The sequence below is a fragment of the Prionailurus viverrinus genome, chromosome A2, assembly GCF_022837055.1.
Source record: "Prionailurus viverrinus isolate Anna chromosome A2, UM_Priviv_1.0, whole genome shotgun sequence".
NCBI classification, from domain to species: Eukaryota; Metazoa; Chordata; class Mammalia; order Carnivora; family Felidae; genus Prionailurus; species Prionailurus viverrinus.
The window spans coordinates 127,845,917-127,869,520 of NC_062562.1; the positions used below are offsets into that span (position 1 = coordinate 127,845,917).

Sequence of the window (23,604 nt, forward strand, 5' to 3'; positions counted from 1 at the left end):
TTTAATGAATGAAAGATATAAATAATAAGTGAATAATTGTATTCAGACAGGAGATTTACCTGGCCAAAAACAAAGCAAATTTTTATCAAAATATAAACTTATTTTTAAAAAGAATCTATTTCTGTATTTCAGAAGAGACCATTCAACTCATAGATCAAAATTTAGTTAGCTGTCTAAGATGACTATTTCTACCATCTATACTATTATTTCACTATCATTATGATAACTTTTTTCATAGTCACCCCCAAAACTTCCTTGCAGAAGTCCTGGGCCTTTATACGATCCCCTAGCCCCAGTCATTCATGCAAATAGCTTTAGCTTTCCAATAAGGACTTAATGACCCAAAGTCAGATGATATCAGGAAAGTGACACTTCTGAGAAAATAACAGACATCTTAGTTATAGAAGTATAAATATAGATATTATCAGATATAGACATTGTCTAATCAGTAAAGAAAAGGGGATGTGGACAAAAAGGGCCACATTTTTCTTTACAAATAGGTTTTTCTTTTAAGTCCCTATCAGATGTAAAGTTCTTTCAGATTGCCACGTATTAAGTTTACTTGTAAGAGTTTAGAGACTGCATTGAGGAAAATGGGCTTCAAACATTAAATCACTTTTCATGAGACATAGGCTTCCTGTGCACTCAGCATCAATATACTCTAACTTTAGAAACATTCATCTACAATCATTAATCAGTTAATGCTAAATTCAACTTCTATTTGGCTTCTCCTTTTCACACTCAACTCTCCAAGGCTATACTATATGGCACCTCAAAAATATTAATTTATTTACTGTGAGTACAGATTATATTCCTAGTAAGGAATCTGTGCAATAAATATATACACACATAAGCCAAATTAAACTTCCATGAGCAAATAATTTTCCTATGAAGGACTGCATTTCTGACCAAGCACCTGATCCCAAACCTTTCACAGGAATGCATAACATCTTTTACATAATCATATTATAAAGAATATTTCAGTATAAATCAAAGCTTGTCAAACTGCATATATAGAAAAACACATAAAGTTAAAATATAGTGCCTACAGGGAACTCAGAACCTGGCATGACTTTTTTCAAGGGGGCTGCTACTGGGTAGAACAATTTTTCACTGTGCGGACTGTCCCATGTATTATAGGTTTTGGCCAGTCATACCCCATTGACATAGTAACTAGCATTGAAATCCACACACACATTTCCAAATGCCCCTTGGGGGAGTAGCACTCCCTTGTTTGGGGAAGAACTTTGAGCCTAGACAAAAGGAACTGCCCACATTTACATCACTAGATAATGCCAGGTCTTGAACCCCGGTCTCCTGAAAGCCAGTCCCATCAAGAGGGATCCAACACAGAATGTCAGAGTAAAGACTCATCTTATTCTAGTGTCAGCCTTATTCTTTCTGCATTAAGCAATTCACTCATCAAAAATTTTCTAAGCTGAGATCTAATCATAATTTTAACTATTCACCAATTCTCTTGTCACATTTATTCATATCTTCCCCCATCTCAGCCTTGGATGAGGATGCCTCCCTGTCGCTGAATCTGGACTCCTCTCCTGAGGACAGGGGATAGGTGTCAGCACAAACAGTGCATCCAGTGGAGCAGCCCTATGTCACTGTCCCTAGGCTCCTGTTCTTTCACATTTAGCCCTTCCCACACCTGCACTGCCCACTCAGCAGGTGGCATCTTCTAGCTTCCTTATGCCTCACCCACAAAGGAGTTTCTCCTGGTAGCTGGAGTTTCACTAGTTTGTTAAGAAATAGGAGAGAAGGCATTTCTTTTCCCTCCCCATCTCTCCCATTCTTTTCTTTCTTTTTGTTTATCTTATTGTGTCTCCAGCCTTGGATTGAACGGAAACAGAACCAGAGAGAATCCTTGGTCTCTTTTTCAAAAAGCAGAATAAGCCTAAGGGATCTTTGCTAAAGTTGGGATTGTGCAAGTTTGGAGTAGACGGTTCATTTCTATTTATTGTTATTTAAGTCTAAGAATTTTTGTCATAATTCACTGCTGAACTATATAAGACATCGTTTTTCGGTAACTATTGTGTGTTTTTTTTTTAGATGTCATTATGTGAGAACATTTAAAAGTTAAAAATCCTGATTTCAGGGCCCCTAGTGATTTCATTTAATTTTAATACTTACTGAGTGATGAAAGGCAAAAGACTGGAGACACACATCTAAAGGTAACCCACTCCATATCTGTAAGTCTGAAATTCAAAGTCAGTAGGAGACCTACATCAACTAAAAGGTGCTACATGCTTACCCGGATGTAGGCATCCTGGTGGTGCTTGGCAAAGTACAGCATATTGTCCAGGGCTAACATCCCAGGAGGGGTCTGGGTAAAGTCCATGGCAGGGTTGACATGATTCTGTGGTTAAAACAAAATGTTTGATCAGGTTAATTCTTCAGCAGATTTCACCAACCACCAGAAGTCTGGTTTCTCTTCTCAAGACCAAAGTACCACCAGCCCAGCTCCAAATAATCAAGTAGGATGACATTTTTTATCTTCATGTAAACCTACATAAATTTATCATTTTGACTTTGATACATTAGATTTTCATAGACAGAAATAACATTTAAAATGTTGGTATCGGCCAAGTAATTTCTGAGGGTTAGCACTAGTTTGTGTTTCACATGGATTATCTAATAAACAGGCAACAGGCATTATTATTAGCCCCACTGTATGGATGGGCCACTGCCACTCAGATGAGATGAGAAACTTGCCCAGGGCCTCACAGCTTTGATTTGGCAGAGCAGGCGATGTCTTGTTTGGACAATATGTCTCAGCATGCTTTTGTTCCTACTTTGTTCCTACTTTGTTCTCTACCACTGGTTTATAAGTTGAATGCATTTATTTTGGTACTGCTAGCATTTAGACTTTACATAGCCTGAAAAAAGTTTATTTGAGAAAAATGTAGGCTAATCAATATTAGCTGCCATGAACACGGTCTGGCCAACAAAGGAGAGTATGCCAAATATGAGAGGAAAACATGACATTTACTTCAGACCTATTTCTAGCATTGGTCTGAGTCCATTCCAAAAATAAACACAGGAAAAGGAAATCAAATGACGAAAATTAGCTCCTCTGAATCCAGTTCGAACAACCCCCCAAAGCTATGTCAGTGAAGCTGTCCAGGCAGAAGGTCCCCACGGCTCAAGGGTCATCAGTCTTGTTTGAATTGTGATCCCAGCATCCTCTCGAAGCCTCCTATCAATCACACTGAGGGTATCAGATACAGCACTGCTGCTCTCAAGAGGTCTTACAGTTAAGAAACAGTGAGTTTATTTTTAGGATTCTTTTAAAGAAACATACAGCTATTTCACAAACAGTCCCAGTAAAATAATGCCTGCTACGTATCAGGCATTATGTAAAGGACCCTGCATATGCTAACTCGATTCCTCGCAAAACTCCCACAAAGTAGGTTCTATTATTATCTTGCTTTGAAAGACAAGGAAACAAGCTGAGCATGAGTGGCTTACCCTATGTTTCAGAGCCAGTGTGTGGCTGGGCCAGAATCCGAACTCCAAGTACAGGCTTTTAACCAGGATTTTAGTGCCACATCATTGGTCCACTGGACACCAGTAGGGATTTCACAAAGATGACCAATGCAGGTCCTCAACTACTTCAGTCCTCCTCAATCAAATTATTCACTCAGGCAAAGTGGGCCAGCCTGTGATCCATCCTTTTTAATAAAAGCTATAATTTGTCTATCCCTCCCAGACATAACAGACCCAAGTCTCTCATGCTCAATAAACCATGCCCTATTGTCTCCCACAAATAGGCTCTTACTAAACAAAAGCCAATTAGAAAATTGCCTTTTATTTCCTCTGACTTGCCCTAAATTATAAAGCATCACTGTATTTTAGATGAAAAAAAAATTGTATTTATGGGTGAACTAAGTGCTCGCTCATTCTTTCTCTCTCTTTCTCTCTTAACTGCAGGTATCATTTTCTCAGTTTCCCTCTCCTTGAAATGCTTGTTTCCTTTTTCTCTTTTGGTTTTAATAGCCAATGAAATGACTCTACAATCATGAATGTTGATAATGAAAAAAGTATAAGAATTATACTGCCAAAACATTTGAAAGCTTTCTAAACTGTGACAAAAATACTCTGAGAATCTAGCAAGGCCAACAGTTCCCCTAACTCCTTTCTTATTTATGAGGTGCTCTGGATACAGATTTATTTTCTTTTCTTGTTCCATGTTAGTTTTTTCCACCTGTCTTGAAATGGAAGCTGCAAGAGCTTTGATAAATAGCTTGAAATTTTCCCTTGTTTTACTGCAAAGCCTGTGTACCTCTGTACATCCTTCTGAGATGCCATTTGTTAGTTCCTGTAGAAGCGCTGCTCCGTGAATCACATCAGACAGCTCTCGGCCCCCAGAAAAAGGAGTAGTGTCTGCCTCCCCTTCCAAAGCACCAGGAATTTTCACTTTGGGAAAATGGTACCAACCAGTTGAAGAAAGCACAGTTTACTTTATAGTGAGCATTCTATGGGGTGTTTGGGTACAGAGTTCCCAGAGATCTGGTTCTCTTCTGTTACCCCCATGCCAGGTTTTTGGCTGAATTATTTGATTCACACATCCAAGGAAAGGTTCCAGGTCTAAGACAGAGAATCTTCCAACCTGTTCCAGGCCATACACCAGGGCCAGTGGAGAGCTGGAATGGACTTCAAATATTATCTGGGCTGGTAGCATTATTTTATAGATGAGAAAACTGAGCCCTGGTGGAGAGCAACGATGCTCAAACTTGAGCAGCCATTCAAATCTCCTGGAAGGCTTGTTAAAGCACCAATTCCAGGTCTCACCCAGAGTCTCTGATTCAGAAGGGTTGGAGTGGGTCTGAGAATCTGAATCTTCAAACAAATTCCCAGGTGATGCAGATGCTGCTGGATGGGGACCACACATCGAGCCCCGCCAGTGGCTGAAGTGGCTCATTTCAAATAACACAGGCAATACAGCAGAATAAGATCTAGAATCCAGATCCAATGATTCCTCAAATCCCATGCAACTTCTTCTACAGCACACTTTGAACCCACTAGTTCCAAAGTACAATGCATTTTAAATATACTCAATGCTTATCTGTTCTGTGCTTTGGCTTCTCATTGAGAAAACAGACTCCTTTATTCAGAAAAAAGTAATTATAATTTAGAAGCCTCTTGCTTCTTCTATTGCTCAAATTTCTAACTAAAATAAAATGCAACGGTACCTCCACAGGGGGGTAGGGAACTGTCATCAGTCAATATTTTCTACTCCCAAATGCTTCTGGTTGGGGAAGCAGGGCTGGCACCAGCCTGAATGATTTTTAAATGATCTGTGTTTTTCAATTACCAATGCCATGCTAGTCCTTCATTAGTGTGGATAATAAAGAGATGATTACAATAATACTTGCCAGATGGCATATCGTGGGAAAGCCTTTGAGAATTTAGGAGTTAATATTTGTGCTATACGAGTGTCTACGTTTGCTGAACAAATATAGCATTAAAAGCAACCTTTAAGACAAATCACATTGAGTGAATATTCAGTCTACAAAAAGCCATCTCAAGGATATTTTGTGTGGCTGGTAGTTTAAGGTCATGGTCTGCAAGTAATCTGACTAGTACAGCAGATTACTTGGGAGGTCTATCAAACCACTTGCCTCCCACTCCTCACCTCTCATCCAGGAGCCTCACAACAGGCTCCCTAGAAGTGCAGTTATCAACCCTGGACACACCTGATGAAAAATCCTGACATCCAGGCTGTACCCCAAGTGGGTTAAATGAGAAACTCTGTGGGTAGGAACAAAGCAACTAGATTTTTAAAGCTCCCCAGATGATTCCAATGTCCAGCCAGGGTTGAGAGCATGTTCCTAAATCAGTGGGTCTCAAATTTGAGAATGATCAGAATCTCCTAGAGGGTCTGTTCAAACAGATTGCTGCCCATCCCTTGCCCCCGTTGCTGATTCAATACGTCTGGGGTGAGGCCCGAGAATTTGCATTCATAGAAGGTCCCAAGCATTGCTAATGGTTGCTAGGCCATATTTTGAGAACCACTGCTCTAAAGTCACAGTAACCCAATGCAAGAAAGAGTGTTTGAGGAACTTATATCCACTGGCCAATGGACTTAGAACCTGGATTCCCTGTACCAAGTGTTTGGTTAGGCAGAGACTTTATTGAAATGCCTGCTCTGGTGGGGGGAGGGGGGTCATGGAGGCCCCACAGCTCTATCACTTGACTACTTCACATATTTATCTAAGGAGGCTCTCAACAGCATCTGACTTTGTGACCCCCAACATAAACAAATGTTCCAAAAAGTTAGAAGCAGCTTCTAGAAATCTATGGATCCTGGCCCTGGTCTCTCTCCATTAAATTCTCAATAGTTGGGACGAATACAGAGAAGACGCCCTATCAAATCTGCCTTACAAGTGGGCAAGATGGCAAATACGCTGAGGAGCAGAAAAATAACTGTGACCAGCTGGGACTGGTACTGGTGGGCATCACGCCAGGCACTCCAAATGTGGGATTTCATTTAATCTTCCTGACTACCCAGCGAGGGAAGTATAATGAATGAGGTCAACGTTACCCAGCTTTTCCTACAGATGAGGGTCAGAACTCCTGAGTTATGCAAGATCATGGCTAGTAAGTGGCAGAGTCACCACTTCAGTTCTGTAGCTTTTTTTCCTATTTAGCTTCGAAAGGTCTTTGGAGAATAGGAAGATAGGCCCCATTAGCGAGAAGTTTAATCACAAAAATGTAAAGTCCTGTAATTTTTTTTTTTTAATTCAAGCACATATCTACAGTATGAGGGAAATCTGGCTTATGAATAATTCATCAGAGTCCAGCTCCTCATCATTAAAATTTTATTCTTTTAAGTAAAACACAAAAGATCTGCATGGAAGAAACACCCAGTAAGATGCTAAGAGTTCAGGACAGCAGATCCTGAACTACCTCGCTTCCCCACTGTAACTCCCTTTCAGCTGCACATTCTCTTCTCCTTACCTACCCTCTCTAATACCTCTGCTGCCCTCTGTCACTCTGTTCCCTGACCTGCTGCCTCCTGCCCTTCTGCCCTTCAACCTGGCCACTTCCCCTGGTTTGAGAAGGCCACCCTCATCTTTCCGATGATGGACCCTGATTCAACTGAGCTCTAGGACCACCTGAAACCACTAAACGTGCCCCCTCCCGGGAACTGTTCTGAATCCTAGGAGAGCTCAAGACCATTGATATTACCATGAACGAGGAGTTAGATTTGGCAGTAAGTCCAAGAAGAGTCAATTTCCCATGGCAGTCAGAAGTATCTCACAAACTGGGTTTCATTAACCCACAAAAGGAGCACAACAAGAAGAACAAAGGAGGTTGCACAGACTGGGCCCAAGTCAGGGCACATCTGGCACATAGGCACACACTTCTAGCACACACACAGCGAGCCAGCTCCTGACACATGGGAAACTGTGCATAGAAAAGTGGCCAGAGAAAAGCAAAAATGTCTAAACATAAGGCATATCAGAAAGGTTGGGGGGTGGGGGAGACTTCAGATATTTAGCACGGGGAGAAGAGAAAGGGTTGTGTGGCGTGGTGTTGGAGGTGGGATGGGCATTGTGGGTTGAACTATTACCTCTGTCTGCAGGCATCTGAAGGATGAATATTATTCTGTGCAGCTAAAAGAAAACAGGATTAGCTGAGAAGTTCCTGTCCTTAGAAATACTGAGACAAGGGCTGAGTGTACAGGAAGAGTGCTGTAGGGACAACCAAAGGTCAGAGGATTGTAGACAAGGACCTCCCGATGCCTCACAGCCCCTGCTTCATTCTCCCTCTCATCAAATAACATTGGCATCTATGACTATGCAAGGCACGAGGGGCCTGACATGATCTGCTTCATCCAAAGATGGATTTAAAATGAAATGGTCTTTGAATATCTCTGTTGTACACCTAAAACTAATATAACACTGTTTGTTGACTATACTTGAATTAAAATAATTTTTGTTTCTTTACTCATTTTTGAGAGAGACAGAGAGCGCAAGTGGGGGAGGGGCAGAAAGAGACAGGGAGAGAGAGAGAGAATCCCAAGCAGACCTCACACTGTCAGCACAGAGCCTGACGTGGGGCTCTAACTTGTGAACCGTGAAATCATGACCTGAGCCAAAATCAAGAGTTCGATGCTTAACCAACTGAGCCACCCAGGTGCCCCTTAAAATAAAACAATTTTTAAAAATAATAATAATAAATAAATGAAATGAAATACTACTTGCCTTCAAAAAGTTTCCATCTCAGGAGTTATCCAAAGTCTTTACAATACACATTTTTTGAAATACACACATACACACACACACATGTACATACACACTCATAAATAAACCCATACGTGCACACAATGGAAGATCACACCAAAAATTCAGGATTTAATGCAAATTTACTTAGTTAAAAATGACTCTTAAGAGGTCAGAAAAAGCCATGCACTGCCATGTGTACAATTCAGAAAAATCTGGGTTTCCTCTCACTTCATCATTTTGAACAGGCAGAGTCGAGACTCGCTGAATAAAAGGATAAGCGTGAATAGTTTATTTGGAATGTTGATTCAACAGTCAACACAAAGAATTACCATAAAAACTCAATTAAAAATGCCTTGAGAATAAATTTCCTTTAAAATGAAGCTGGTTATGGTTTTAAAAAAAAAGCCTTCATGAATAATGAAGTAATGCTGTCAAGGTTTATAAAGATATCTGCAATTTTTCTATGGAGCTGAGCACACAGGATTCTGAACAATCCAAGCACCGTGGCTCACACTAGTGACTCCCTACTGGTTCTTCCCTCCAATTCCGGCTCATTTTTTTTTTTTACCACTTTGTTCAGAACCCCCTTTTCTCTTCTCCTTTGTCGCTTTAAAACAGGGCATGAACTAGCACCAGCCACGTAGAGCGGGTTTCTCTATCTCTCCTCTTCACCCAGGAAGAGCACAGGGGAAAGGTCCACCAGAGGACACAGAACGTGTGCTACCACAGCCCCAGAGCAGCCCTAGCTCATCGGTCAGGAAGCCTGTTTCCCTGGATTCCAGCACAACTCTCCAAGCAGCCTTTGGAAGGCAGCTCTTTGCCATGATGGAGCCAAGTGCTGATGAAGCCACAGCTGCTACAGACGGATTCCCAGGAGGTCAAAGGGAGGCAAGGGCTGTATGCTGCCACCCTAGCCTCCTTCAGGGCCAGCACTGCACAGCCCTAGAATAGAGATGGTGATGGTGGTGATAACAACTCTAATTGTGGGGGCAGCAGCTAACACACACAGTACTTACTTAGTGGGTGCTAAGGGCTATACGGAGCCAGAGGTTATGACAGCCCAGGGGCCAAATTGGGTCCACCCCTTACTTTTTTTTTTTTTTTTAATATTTATTTATTTATTTGTTTGTTTGTTTATTTTAAATATAATTTATTGTCAAATTGGCTAGCATACAGTGTGTACATGTGCTCTCGGTTTTGGGGGTAGATTCTCGTGGTTCATCGCTTACCTACAACACAAAGTGCTCATCCCAACAAGTGCCCTCCATGCCCATCACCCATTTTCCCCTCACCCACTCCCCCATCAACCCTCAGTTTGTTCTCTGTATTTAAGAGTCTCTTGTGGTTTGCCTCCCTCCCTCTCTATAACTATTTCCCCTCCTCCATTCCCCTATGTCTTCTGTTTAGTTTCTCAAGATCCACATATGAGTGAAAACATATGATATCTGCCCTTCTCTGACTTATTTCACTCAGTATAATACCTTTCAATTCTATCCACGTTGCTGAAAATGGCATGATTTCATTCTTTCTCATTGCAAAGTAGCATTCCATTATATATATAAACCACATCTTCTTTATCCATTCATCAGTTGATGGACATTTAGGCTCTCTCCATAATTTGGCTATTGTTGAGAGTACTGCTATAAACATTGTGATAGATGTGCCCCTGTGCATCAGCACTCCTATATCCCTTGGGTAAATTCCCAGTAGTGCTATTGCTGGGTCGTAGGGTAGTTCTATTTTCAATTTTTTGAGGAACCTCCACATGCTGCCACTTACATTTGCACGGTTGTGAGTTTAAAGGAAGTTTTGAATCTTGTTTTTAATCAAAAGAGGAATAATAATCATGACATGTGAAAATTACATGAAATTCAAGTTTCAACACATAAAGCAAGCTTTGTTGGAACACAGCCATGTTCATTTACTTACATATTCTGTGGCTGCTTTTGAATATGGCCTGCAAAGCCTAAAATATTTCCTACCTGGCCTTTTACAAAAAGACTTAGCCTACCCCTATTCTATGCATTTTGTCCTCAAGGCAACCCTTTGAGTTAAGAAAATCAGTCCCTCCTTCTTAACAAAAGTTAAAAAGCTCAACTAAAAAATAAATGTAAATGTTTTTGCTCCCTAGACAGCACCATGGCTCCTTTGTAAATGTTCCATGCTTTACTTACCTGGATAAATATGGTTAATTATTTTCAAGATTCCCAAGGACAAATTCTATTATGTTGAAAAGAATGTTTTCAGTAGTCTTAAACTCATGACTCAATGCCCCACCCTAGTGTCTTTGGGCCCTTCTCCCCTCCTAACCACAGACAAACCTTGCAGTGGGCCTTTGATATACTCGGATATAGAAGCCTGCCTGCAATTTTCATCTGTTAGGAACCTGGATTGTGGCTGGTACGTGTTCTTCCTCTCTTTGATGCAGCTCTCATAAATGGCAAAGTCTGGCTTTAAAATTTGGAAGACTATGGTCTCTTTTCCGCAACAGAATAAGTAGAATTCTTATGCCCACTTTAAAAGTGAAGAAACAGAAGCATAGTGATGTTAAGTATCTTGCCATGTACATACAACCATCTTGCTAGGATTTGTACCCAATAGTCCAGTCATGTTTTTTTTTCTTTTAGAGAGAAAGCACTCCAGCAGGGGAGAGGGGCAGAGGGAGGGAGGGAGGGAGGGAGGGAGGGAGGGAGGGAGAGAGAGAGAGAGAGAGAGAGAGAGAGAGAGAAAGAATCTGAAACAGGCTCCACCTCAGTGTGGAACCCAATGTGGGGCTTGATTCCACGACCCTGGGATCACGACCTGAGCTGAAATCAAGAGTCTGATGCTCAACCACCAAGCCACCCAGGTGCCTCCAGAACTCATGTTCTTAACCAGTATTCTAAAAGGAGAAATGGATAACTACACAATGGTAAAAAAGAATCACTTGATAAAATACCACACAGCCCTTAAAAATTGTGTTCACAGAGACTTAGTTATTGTAAGTGTAAAAAATAAGAATATAAAATATATATTGTAGTCTGTGTAAAATTTCTACAGTTGTATATATTCCTTGGCAATGTGTATTTTATCTAGAATACTCTCTCTGTATTCTCTCTCTATATATACACATACAGTATATATACATTAGCAATATCAAGATATAGACTTAGCATGTAATTAGGAATTTTTTTAAATGCTTCTAAAAACTGGAAGGAAATTTACCTAAGTACTAATAGTAATTATTTGTGGTAGTGGGAAGATGGAATATTTTTTCTACCTGTCAATATTTTTCTTATTTTCTCTAATGAAAATGCATTGATTTTTACTTATATTTGATTAGAGGTGTGCCCACTATTCTCTAGCAAAAGGGAACAGAGGTCATTATGCAGAAGAACATGAGAAACAGTTTGAATTCTTGTCCTTGGACCCTGCTGAAAACTCTCTGCTGAAGCTTTCCCCGTAGATCAGTATCCAGGTATGCCAGAGGGATGCACTGGGCAGAAAGGCTCAGCTCCACCTGCCCAAGTAAGCCCTATGCAGGTACGTGTATGGCCTAGATCCACAAACAGCATTTCAGACACTGTGAGATGAGAAGGGTTTCATTCAGATGGAAGAAGCCAGGAATAGGTCCTGTCTGATCCAAATTCTCAAAACCAGGGGCAATCTCAGGTCCTGAGGCCTCTTGAACTTGGGCCATTTCAGGGTGTTTCCTCAATATGCCGGCCCTGCCAGGGTATAGTTCTCTGGGCTTAAAGGACCCACCTCATTTATCCCGACCCTATTAAGCCAGCACCAGCTAGAGCCTGACAGTTCACACCACACCTCACAGTTTGTTAGGGGACTGTACTAGTCACTTTACCACCAACTGGACAATCCTAGGCCAGCCGCAGGTGATCACTTATAAATGTTGGCAGTTGGACAACTATATTATCTTGATGAAATTTATCAGCTCTAAAGTTCTCTGACCTGTAAATGTTTAGGGTTCCCCAAACTTATTGTGTTAAACTGACATCCAACCATTTTTGACCTACAAAAATGGTATTGAACATGGTTCAACCTAGTAACAATTGAGCTAAACAGATGCATTCACCCCCAGTGATCTTGAAAGTTCTTGAAAAGAGAGGCTCCTTATTTTAGAGAATAGTTCCAAAAGGAACTAGCTGGAGCTGAGGTTAAAAAGATCAAAGGTGTTACACAGTTTTGGTTTAAAAATCAGTACTGAAATTAAATTTTTAAATAAACATAAATGTGCATCTTGGGCCACACCTCCTTCTTCTATGAAATCAGCAAATACCAGGGAGGAATTATCTCTCCTCCTGGGTGTCACTCATCATAGCCAGTACAAATGCAGGCCACCCTTTGGTCTGGTTTCGCCCCTATAAACCTGCTCATCTGTGGAGTGACTGTGACTTTCTCATTCCTGAGAATAAGGACCTGATAAATAGGAATTCGACACCATTACCAACCAGAGAGGCAATAAACTCTGTAAGAGGATGAGGACTATTGGAAATGTTAGGTAAATAGCATGTGAATACCAAGTTGCCCCTAACCTTAGCAAACAGATTAGACAGAATTAAAAACTACTGTCTTAAAAAAATAAAATAAAGTAAAAAAAATAAAAGCTCTTGTCTGTCCTTGTGAGCCTAATGTGCTCCAGGAACCTTATCTGGAAGCCCCTCCCTACACACATACACACACATACATACATCTGCAAGGTTCTCCAAGGGGGAGGGTAGGAGAAACTGGAACTAACTCCTTAAAGTCTAACTTATTTTTTGGTAGTTATTTTACGAACTTCAACTTCCTCTAATAACTGGGTACTTTGGGAATAATACCTCCCAGAAAAATAACTTAAAAAATAGATACATGGCTTTAAACTGACGCTGTTATCACTAAATGCTATTTGTGAAGAAAATTTCACTCAAAATACCCACAACCATTTTCTCAGAGTACAAAAATATGCAGGGAAATAATACACATTTGCACCCTGACAAGACAAGGGAGAGATGGAAGAGGGACAGACAGGAAGAGGGTTGGATGTCAAGTGAATCTGTAATTTCTTGTCTTCTCAAGAGTCCCCCTCCCAAAATAAAGATGTTCAAAGAAACCACAGCAAAATGTTAGAAGCTGTTAAATCTAAGTGGTGTGTGTGTGGACACAAATGCCTTTTAGATTTTGCTGTTTTTCTCTCATCAAAATATCCCATAATTAAAAGTTAAATTTAGAAAGTCTGCGTTTTATTAATCTTATTTGACCCCAGCAAATGAAAGTAGGTTAATCACTTTAGGGCTCTGCACCTTAAATATTATGGAATAATACAATGTAAGATCAAACGTAGTTGTTGCCAGAAATGCAAATGGATGCTTGCGTCTGGTATTACTTTTATACTGATTATGCTATCTTTTTCCCCTGCTGTATGCTGGCATGTGAAGGAGAACTGAAATATATCCTCAACAACGAAAGAGGAAGCACAGAATTAAAGAAGACCCTCAGATATCAGTTTTTGTATTACCTTTTCGTGAAATTCAGTAGACTCCTCTGTTTTTCTCAGATAAGGAATATTAATAGGAACATTTCAATCCTGCACAAATGAATCTTTCTTGAACAGACTCAGTGTGTATATGGGTAGTTTTTGTAAAACCATTCTGAACATATTTCTATAAAATCCTCCCTTGTCTCCAAAAGAGCCTGATTTGCTCTCCTATTCCCCATTTTGCAGTCAAGGATCATTTTTTTTCCGACATGAAGGAGTTTTGCCGACTTCTCACATGTCAGACACCATGCAGAGGGAGCAAAATGGGTCTGCTCATTCACAAAGCACTCATTCTTCATCTGTAAGCTGGCAGAGGTAGTACCTCCCTCAGTGACCCTGTGTGTAGGGGGTGGGAAGGGAAAAATGAAGGAATAGCTCAAAGGAAGTACAGCCACCCCTTCCCCTAAAAGATCCCAGAGACGCCCACCCTGGAGAACAGTACTGGGAGAAAAGACTGCCTGGTTCTTGTGCCCATGATGTTCATGGGGCCTATAAATGGCCTCCAGATGCTCCCCCCCGACCTGGCTCTGCACAGATGGGAAAGACTCTGGTCCTTCATGCCCAGTAGCACTCTATCAGGAAAGAGCCTGACTAACCACATAGGGCTGAACAAGCATACGTAGGGGGCAGCAAAGCATGGGGATAAGCAGCTCAGACTTGGAGAGACTAACCCAAATTCCAATGCAATCTTCAACATTAGCTGATGTTCTTAGAAGAGAAATGTCACCAGAGCACCTGGGTGACTCGGTCGGTTAAGCACCCAACTTCCGCTCAGGTCATGATCTTTGGCTCAGGTCAGGGCTTATGGGTTCCAGCCCTGCATCGGTCTCTGTGCTAACAGCTCAGAGCCTGGAGCCTGCTTTGGATTCTGTGTCTCCCTTGCTCTATGCCCCTCCCCCGCTTGTACTCTGTCTCTCTATCTCTCTCAAAAATAAGTAATAAAACATTAAAACAATAAAAATAAACAAGAAAAGAAATGTCACCTTTCTAAAACCCACTTCTTCACCTGTGACGGTATAGGTATTGCCTCCTTCAGTGGCCTGGTATGAAGCTCAAATGAGATAACATATAGAAAACGCCTTGAAAAGAGCCTTGCACCAGGTAAGCTCCAGGGAAATGGCACCTGGGAGTTATTCACTTTCCATTGAGAGTGGCATCAATGTCCTCTGCTACCTTCTGCCAGAGCTTCAAGTTCAGAAATCCTAGTCTTTATTGTAGGCCTGGTTGCCCTGAGGACATTGACTGACCTTGAGTTCTTAGGTATTAGCCATCACTAATTGAAGTCTGGCTTTCTCACTGGTTCCATGGTTCTGATTCCCTGCACTACTCTCAGCCCACACTTAGTTCTCGATCTTGCCAGCATTGTGCTAAAGAGCCCATCTTACTGACACTGCTAAGCCATCCCCCTGCCCCTGGATCAGACGTCAACTAACTAAAGAATTAAAATGTTCCCAAAAGATGCTGGAGGATATTTGACCTTCTCCATTTTCTTGCATTCAAGCATGGAAATTTTCAGTCTCCTACTGGATGGTAATGTGTTCTATTTATAAGGACTTCTGGCAAAGAAGAGTCAATAGCTTTTCTCATTTTTCACTCATTTGTACATTCAGCAACATTTTACCTGACTTCCAGGTGCTAAGTTATATAAGATAATGCAGCCTTGCACTTTGAGTATTCTGTTGCCTCATAATGGCTTAGGGATACCAAATAGGTGATCAATGCAATACTCAAATACATAGGAAATTTTGTCTTCACTGATGTGTGTGTGTGTTTCACTGATTGGCATCTGCTGTGAAGGCTGCCACCAGGGCATTCTAGAAAACCCTGAAGTAATCAAATGAACATATATCCAGTTAAACATGATGTCATCTTCCACACCATTTCAATAGAGGGAGCATTTGTTAACGGATAAGGAGGCAAACAGAAGAAAAGGAGAAAAGGAGAAAAATGGGACTGAGGGAGGAAGGAGAGAGATAATAAAAGAATAACTGGGGGGGGGACCCAAAATAAGTGAATTTAATGTCTGATAACTCCCCGAAGGACAAAGGTGATAACTCCAGGGAATCACTACACACATGGATGAGAGCTGAGGAGACCCCTCTCCTGGTTCTAATAGAGGAAACCCCAGCATCTTTGTCTGTGGGCACTGCTGCGCCCCTAGGCTGCTTTCCCGGAATGCTGCTCACCATTCTGTATATAATCCCAGCTCTGGCTGAAATCCCATAATTCCTTACACAAGCCCAGCTCCAGCTCCTGAAGCTTTTTCATCCACACGAATACAATCATTTGCTAATCACATTGGAACCACTGGATAAAGGCTAACTCATGCATGGTCTCAGCAATCTACTTTTGAACAGGGTAAACATGCATTATCACGCCTTCAGGTGGCTACGGACTACTTACTGAGCACACTTGTAAATACACAAATATACATCACTGTAACTGGCAATAACTTCTGTTTCATTTGGGAGATTTAAGTCTTGATGAAGTAAAATTTTCAGAAAATTAAAAACAGGACTCTTAGAAAAATATAGACTAACCATGTGTCAAGATTTCTTCAGCACCATAATGAAGAAAGCAGCAGGGTGAGAAAGCTGCTTCAAAGAGCATTGAGGGGGAAGGGGTTTGCAGCATTTTCAAGAATAATTTTAGTGTAAGATTGCTAGGTTACCTACAAAACTGGTTAACGTCTTATAGAACATTTCAACATTTGGGGTTAGCTTTCCTAGTGGACAGCTCTACCAGCTACAAATCTAGACATTAATGTATCATTTCCCAGTGTCTGGGCTCTAACAGCAGTAAATAACCAAGTCAAATATAAGGGTGTTCTCCTAGAAGATTAAATAGTCCTTGGTCAGGCCTATTATTATTATTATTATTATTATTATTATTGCTATTATTACTATTTTGACCGCTTCAACATCACATTTTTGCCTTATTTCCAAGTTTTGAATAATTTCTCTTAGTAATATGTAGGCTATAATATTACACATTTAAAAGAAAGGAAAAAACAGCTATGACTTAAGACAAGCTGAGCTGCAAATACAGATTTTTTTGTTGTTCCCCTTTTCAATTGGAAGATCACCCTTAAATCTGATTTTTGGATTTCTTAGAGTAAAAATAGATAGTTGACTCATTAGGGGGAAAAAAAAAGATTTTTTAAACTGCCACTTAAATATTCAAACTGTCTCATTTCAGGTGTTTTGAAAAAGGAACGTATTCTCATTATTTGTGAGCATACTAAGGAAGGGGAGTTTCACACTTAAGAATCTCAGATATTTCACAATCTCAAAGCTTAGTACTTCTGACTTAGGATATTGATTTATGAGCACTACAAAAGTCCACATTTTAGAGATACTTTTCACATGAAAGATTAAAAATTCTAGAAATTTTATTTTTAATTAATAAGATTAAAATTAATATTACCATCTTCCATTAATTCTAAGATGCACTTTTTTTTCACATATTAACAGTTTTCAATTTGGGTAGAATTTCACAGTCAGTGGCATCTTTGAATTGCTCTCGATCAGACAGCAGTTATGAAGTAATTTTCTTTGCATGGTGTGAATACTAAAAACGCAAGCACCACACTAGCAGAATGGGTATCAGGGTCTAGAATAAACCTGGAGACAATGTTAGTATGCTTTTCAATCCCAAGCACCAAATGGTTGTGGGGAGTACAGGGGATGGGGAGAGCCAGGCCTACTTCAATACATTTCCAGCCCAGTGATAATCAGAAGTGTGTTGACTCTACAAAATTACAGAAGGAGGGTGTCTTAAGAGCTCAGCACCAAAAGCTTTTCATTCTTTTTAAACTGAATTGCCAAGGCTCTTGATGGCACATAGGACAAATTGTGTGGAAAAATACAGACAATGAAGAGTTGAGTCAAAAGTGATTCAAAGAAGGTGGGCAAGTTTCAGGAATCAAACTTACTTAATTTACTTCCCTGTATTTTCTTTTTTTTTAATGTTTATTTATTTATTTTAAGAGACACAGAGACAGAGCTTGAATGGGGAGGGGCAGAGAGAGAGAGAGAGAGAGAGAGAGAGAGAATCCCAAGTAGGTTCCACACTTGGCATGGAGCCCAACGTGGGGCTTGAACCCACAACTTTGAGATCATGACCTGAGCCAATATCAAGAGTTGGAAGCTTTTTAAAAATTTTTTTTCCAACTTTATTTATTTTTGGGACAGAGAGAGACAGAGCATGAACGGGGGAGGGGCAGAGAGAGAGGGAGACACAGAATCGGAAACAGGCTCCAGGCTTGAGCCATCAGCCCAGAGCCTGACGCGGGGCTCGAACTCAGGGACCACGAGATCGTGACCTGGCTGAAGTCAGACGCTCAACTGACTGTGCCACCCAGGCGCCCCAAGAGTTGGAAGCTTAACCAGCTGAACTACCCAGGAACCCCCCTGGTATTTTCTTTTTATGTGCTGACAAGAGTGTTCAACAATAAGCATCTGTGTATCATCAAGTCTAGCATGGCTCTTTCAATAAACATAATATTTTTTTAAATTCTGAAATAATAGGGAATATTGAGTAATAGTTAATTGCCTAGGGTTTTTTTTTCTTTTTTAGTTATACATAAAATGTATGTCTACTGATCAATGGCATCTTGGACAGTGAAATACGGACAGATAAATGTAGGTACAGCAGCAAGAAGAATTACCTATGAGATTTCTAGGTAAACTTATGTGAGTAGCTAAATATGATCCATTAGTTTATTATTACAACCAGGCCTTATCCTCTCTTCTAATACATTTTAAATTGATGGGAACCAATAAAGCACATCTAGTATAAAGAGCTACTTATACCCCATTAGGTCCTAGACACAATGGCCTCCGAACCAAAGACTAAAAATAAACAAACAAAGAAAATGGGAATAGGATTTATTTGCCTCTGGGGAAGGGAAAACAGAGGATGGAGGAAAGGGATGAAAGGAACATTTTTTACAATTTTTTTTTTTTACCTTTTGTAACTTTTGAATGTTGTACTATCATCTATTCAATACATAAGTAAAGTTAGAAAAGATGTTCTTAAAATAAAAAACTTGTCATTTAGAAGAACATATTTTCACCACTTAAAAGATACAGATTGTGCACGATGATAGAAGCTAGGAGTTAACAGAGGCTCGGACGACCAACTTGTAAGAAAATTCTCAAAGATGGAACAGAGTCTCTAGGACTTAGAGTAAGTACAATATCTACAGGAAAAGAAAAAGCAATTCCATATGGAGAGTTTTAATTTTAGATGGCTTCTCTTGTCAACTTCATTTCTATTTCTCCTCTCCTCTGAAATTCTGTAAAGGGTTGAGGGTGGAGAGAGAATTGTCTGTGCTTTCATTAAAAAAAAAAAAAAAAGACGTCATTTCATACTGAAATCCTCTTCAGAGCCACTTAGGATATTTCAGAAAAGAATTTTACTCTCAATATCTAGGAAATGTTTTCTCAGCATTTCCTTTTACTAAGAAAGGCTACAAAAAACATTTCAATGCATCCCTCATTTTGTTTCCTCCCCATACCCCTATCCAAAATACCACACGCCAATATCAGTCTATCATTCTCCCTATCTTTTCATGGACTTCATCGGCTAAGTTAAGAAAAGGTAAGATTTGGTGTGACATTAATGTAAAGTGAAGAGTTAGTCTGCTATCAGAAGGTACTAACAGCCTTGATTGGAATTTTAGAGTCTACAGCAGCCAAAAAACTCATCTCAGATGGAGGGCACATCACCAACAATACCAGAAATAGAACTCAAGTCAACTACTCAATTACCATCAAATTAGTACATGTATATGCTATGCCGAGAAGGAAAACTGACATCTTAGTTACAATGCTGGAGCTAAATAAATAGGCTCCATGCATGCATTTAAGTACCACATGCTTGATACAGCAAACAGAGGTTTTCACTGACTACTTTCATTGAGTCCAAATTTCCCACAACTGGCAGAGGGCCCTTACTCATCTCAGCAAGCTCCTAGCAGATTGGATCTTCTAGTGTGCAAGGAGTAGAGAGAGGGCAGCAAGAACACAGATCTTGAAACAATGAGAAAACTGAGTCGAAACAGATGCCCAACAACCTTCTGTTATAGTAAACAACTTTCACAAGACTTGACTTTCATTCCAATGAAATGTGAAATAGCATTTCCTGTATCTTAATTTAATCTTCCTAATAAAATATCTCGAAAGATTACATCATCTGCAACTGTTCAGAATTTAAGGCAAACTCATTTAATTCCAGAGATATACTTTTTGAAATTAGATCTAGTGACTACAGTAATATCCCCCTATTTTCAGACCTGGCAGGTATGGGTGCATGGGAGAGCATCTATCTCTTTCTGTGCCCCCCCTTTGAACCCATGTCATCATTGGAGAATCCAAGAACGGAGACCACTGAGGAATTAGGGGCCAATTCATGACAGTCCTCTTTGACGGAAGGAAGCAATGGAAGGAATGTTAGAAAAATTTGCTTCTAGAATTATTTCAAAGTAAATTGCAGTATTATTTATAATAGCCAAGACATAGAAGCAACCTAAGTGTCTACTGACAGATGAAGAATAAAAAAGATGTGATGTGCATATATATATATGTGTGTGTATATATATATATACACACACATACATATGCATCTATATATATACACATATATATACACACACGTACATATATATACATACACATGCATACACACACACACACATATACACACACTATACGTACACACACTGGAATGTTACTAAGCCATAAAAAAGAATGAGATCTTGCCATTTGCATCAATAGAGATGGACTCAGAAGATATTATGCTGAGTAAATTAAGTCGGACAAAGACAAATGCCATATGACTTCACTTATATGTAGAATCTAAAAAAAAAAAAATACAAACAGACGCACAGATACAGAAACAAAATGCTGGTTACCAAGGGGGAAGGGTTAGGCAATATAAGTGAAGAGGACTAAGAAGTAAAAATTTCCAGTTACAAAATAAATAAGTCATTGGGATGTAAAGTACAGCATGAGGAATATGGTCAATAATATTATAGTAACTTGATATGATGACAGGTGGTCTTACCAAGGGGGCCATTTTGCAATGTATAGAAATAAATCATAGGGCACCTGGGTGGCTCAGTCGGTTGTGTCCAACTTCAGCTCAGGTCATGATCTCGCGGTTCATGGGTTTGAGCCATGCTGTGGGCTCTGTGCTGACAGCTCAGAGCCTGGAGCCTGCTTGGGATTGTGTCTCCCTCTCTCTGCCTCTCTCACTCTCTCTCTCTCTCCCTCTCTCAAAAATAAACATTAAAAAAATATTTTTAAAGAAATATCAAATCACGATAATGTACAGCTAAAACTAATAGGACATTACATGTCAATTACACTTAAATAAAAATTTTCAAAGGTAACTAGTGAAGCTAAATTGCAAAAGTTCAAATAGCTCCTCTCGCATGCTGCTGCTTCTGAGTGGATGATTAAATAAATGAATCTGTAGGGAATTCAGGACAGCCCAGGTTGCCCATCCTCTCCCATCAGGGCTTCTCCTCCCTCCTCCTGGGCATGAAGCATAAACCCAAGGTGAATGTCTTCTTTTATGTCAGTTTGTTAAACTCAAAACTTATTTAGAGAAGAGAAAAGGAATGTTTTCCTTTTATTTTATTTTATTTTATTTTTTTTTTTTTTAATTTTTTCTTAACGTTTATTTATTTTTGAGACAGAGAGAGACAGAGCATGAACGGGGGAGGGTCAGAGAGAGGGAGACACAGAATCTGAAACAGGCTCCAGGCTCTGAGCAGACAGCACAGAGCCTGACGCGGGGCTTGAACTCATGGACCACGAGATCATGACCTGAGCCGAAGTCAGACACTTAACTGACTGAGCCACCCAGGCGCCCCAAATGTTTTCCTTTTAAAGGGTCTGCCTCTCTCCTTTGAGCCCCACTCAGGACCACTAGCCCAAACCCAAATGTGCAACACAGACAGCGCTGGCTCTGTTGGCTTTCATGAGGTTGGACAAAGATAAGTCACAGTAGCAGTGGCTCCCTCAGACTCTAGGAATTCCAATGATTACTGATTGACTACTTGGCCATATCTGCCCAACTTCTGGTGAAACTAAAGTCAACTGGCTTGTGTTCGAAATAATACCTTAGTGATTATTGGAAGACTATTTACATATTTATCCACTGAATATGTCTGAGCTACCTTACCAAATTCCTCAGTTAGTAAATGAAACCATGATTAGCGTGTGTATGTGTGTGGGGTGGGGAGAAGTGGGTGTGTGTGTGTGAATTTTCTGCCCTGTACCCTCCCCATTATATCTGAATCTACTTTATGTGTCTCAGGTAAATGAGTTATCCATTCCATGATTAATAACCCCCCACTTCTTTTTTTCTATGAATGTGCCTGGCATTCAGCTAATTTTCTGTTAATCAATATACAACACAATGCCATGAGAAGGATTGAATTCACTGCAACACTCATCAAGGGAAGCAAACCTACTTCATGACATGAATCTCCGTCCAAGGAGTTCAGGGTTAGAGGAAATCCATTTAGAAGTCTAGTTTAATCACCAAAAATTGAGTGCCCCAAGCTTTGGCTAGAAAACAAGTTAAAATGTCTTCTGATTATTTCCAAACAGCCAACACAGATGCTGTGCCTAAAGAGAAAAGGGTCAGCTTGCCCCTAGGCTCCTGGACACGTCAGCCTGCAGCTTCAGAGCTCATTAGCCATCTGCATTGAGCAGCTGTCTGGGGATGCATGTCAGAGCTCTCATCACCCAGCATCAGGCAATTCAGTTTAAATGTCACTCCTGGCTAGACATCCAGGCATAGCCCATGCCCACTGGGTCCCCTGGGTAAGACAAACTTTAGGCACCAGTACATGGTATTATTCATTGAGCTGCACTTACTTTATGATCTGTGGCTGGCACACTGTTAATTACATGGCAAGGAGAGGTCAAAATCAAGCTGAAATCCAGCTGTCCCACAACATAATCAAGTCCACCTGAGAAACTGAGCCATCACCCTTAAATCACCCCCATAAGCACTAGCTCCTGCAGCCTCTCTTCATCCATAAGCCACAAATGCAGTCCCTGAATCCTGTAGTTTTTCACTATAAAATGGCATTCCCTCAGCACACTCAAAATTTAAAGCCTATTTTCCCAATGGAACAAGAAAGGAATTAAGAATGGCAGAAACCAAGAAAGAAGGGAGTTCTAAAGATGAAACAGTGGGGCGGGTTGACCTAGAAGAAGAAGAAGAAGAAGAGGCATGGAATGGAAAAAAAAAAGAGGCGGGGGGACAACATTTGAAACATCAGAAAAGAGACAAAGAGGTAGAAAAATAAAAAGAAAAGGACATAGAGGAAAGTAAAAAAGAAATGAAGGCTGGGTAGTTGTTGAGAATGAGCATATTAATAAAAGGTTTATCACTTCCAAATGCTGAGTATGGGCTTCAGAGCAAGGCGTCATATACTATCATCACCTCACCCAGTACAAATTCGTAACTACCCACGGCTCTTTAAATTTGTTCAGCAGATTTTCGAAGTGTCTGATTGGAATGGGATAACAATGGTCAACGATCACAGAAAGCATCAGTGGTATACACAGTAAGTCCTCTCCTTGGGACAAGTGGAACCAAACAGAGGTTGAGAGAGAGGACCCACCCTGGAGTGGTATCAAAGATCACACCTTCAAACACATCTCTTAACTCTACAGAGATGTGTTGCTTTCACTCTCCGCCAGGCCCAACTCAAAACCCAGCAGATCACTCAGGATCACAGCAGAATGGGCAATGCCTCTATTCTCTATGCAGAAGAAATGTGGCTATACATAATTGCAAGTTAAGACTACAATTCTTGAA

The 23,604-nt window shown here is 40.4% G+C and overlaps 1 protein-coding gene across 5 annotated transcripts in view; it reads right to left on the reverse strand.

Moving 5' to 3' along the window:
* ELMO1 (engulfment and cell motility 1) overlaps positions 1-23,604 on the reverse strand; it is a 594,484-nt gene that overhangs the window by 280,438 nt on the left and 290,442 nt on the right. For all 5 annotated transcript variants that reach the window (XM_047849551.1, XM_047849554.1, XM_047849553.1 and 2 more), the window contains one exon: positions 2,264-2,368. In XM_047849551.1, the coding sequence (XP_047705507.1) occupies positions 2,264-2,368 (105 nt within the window). The remainder of the gene's footprint in view (positions 1-2,263; positions 2,369-23,604) is intronic.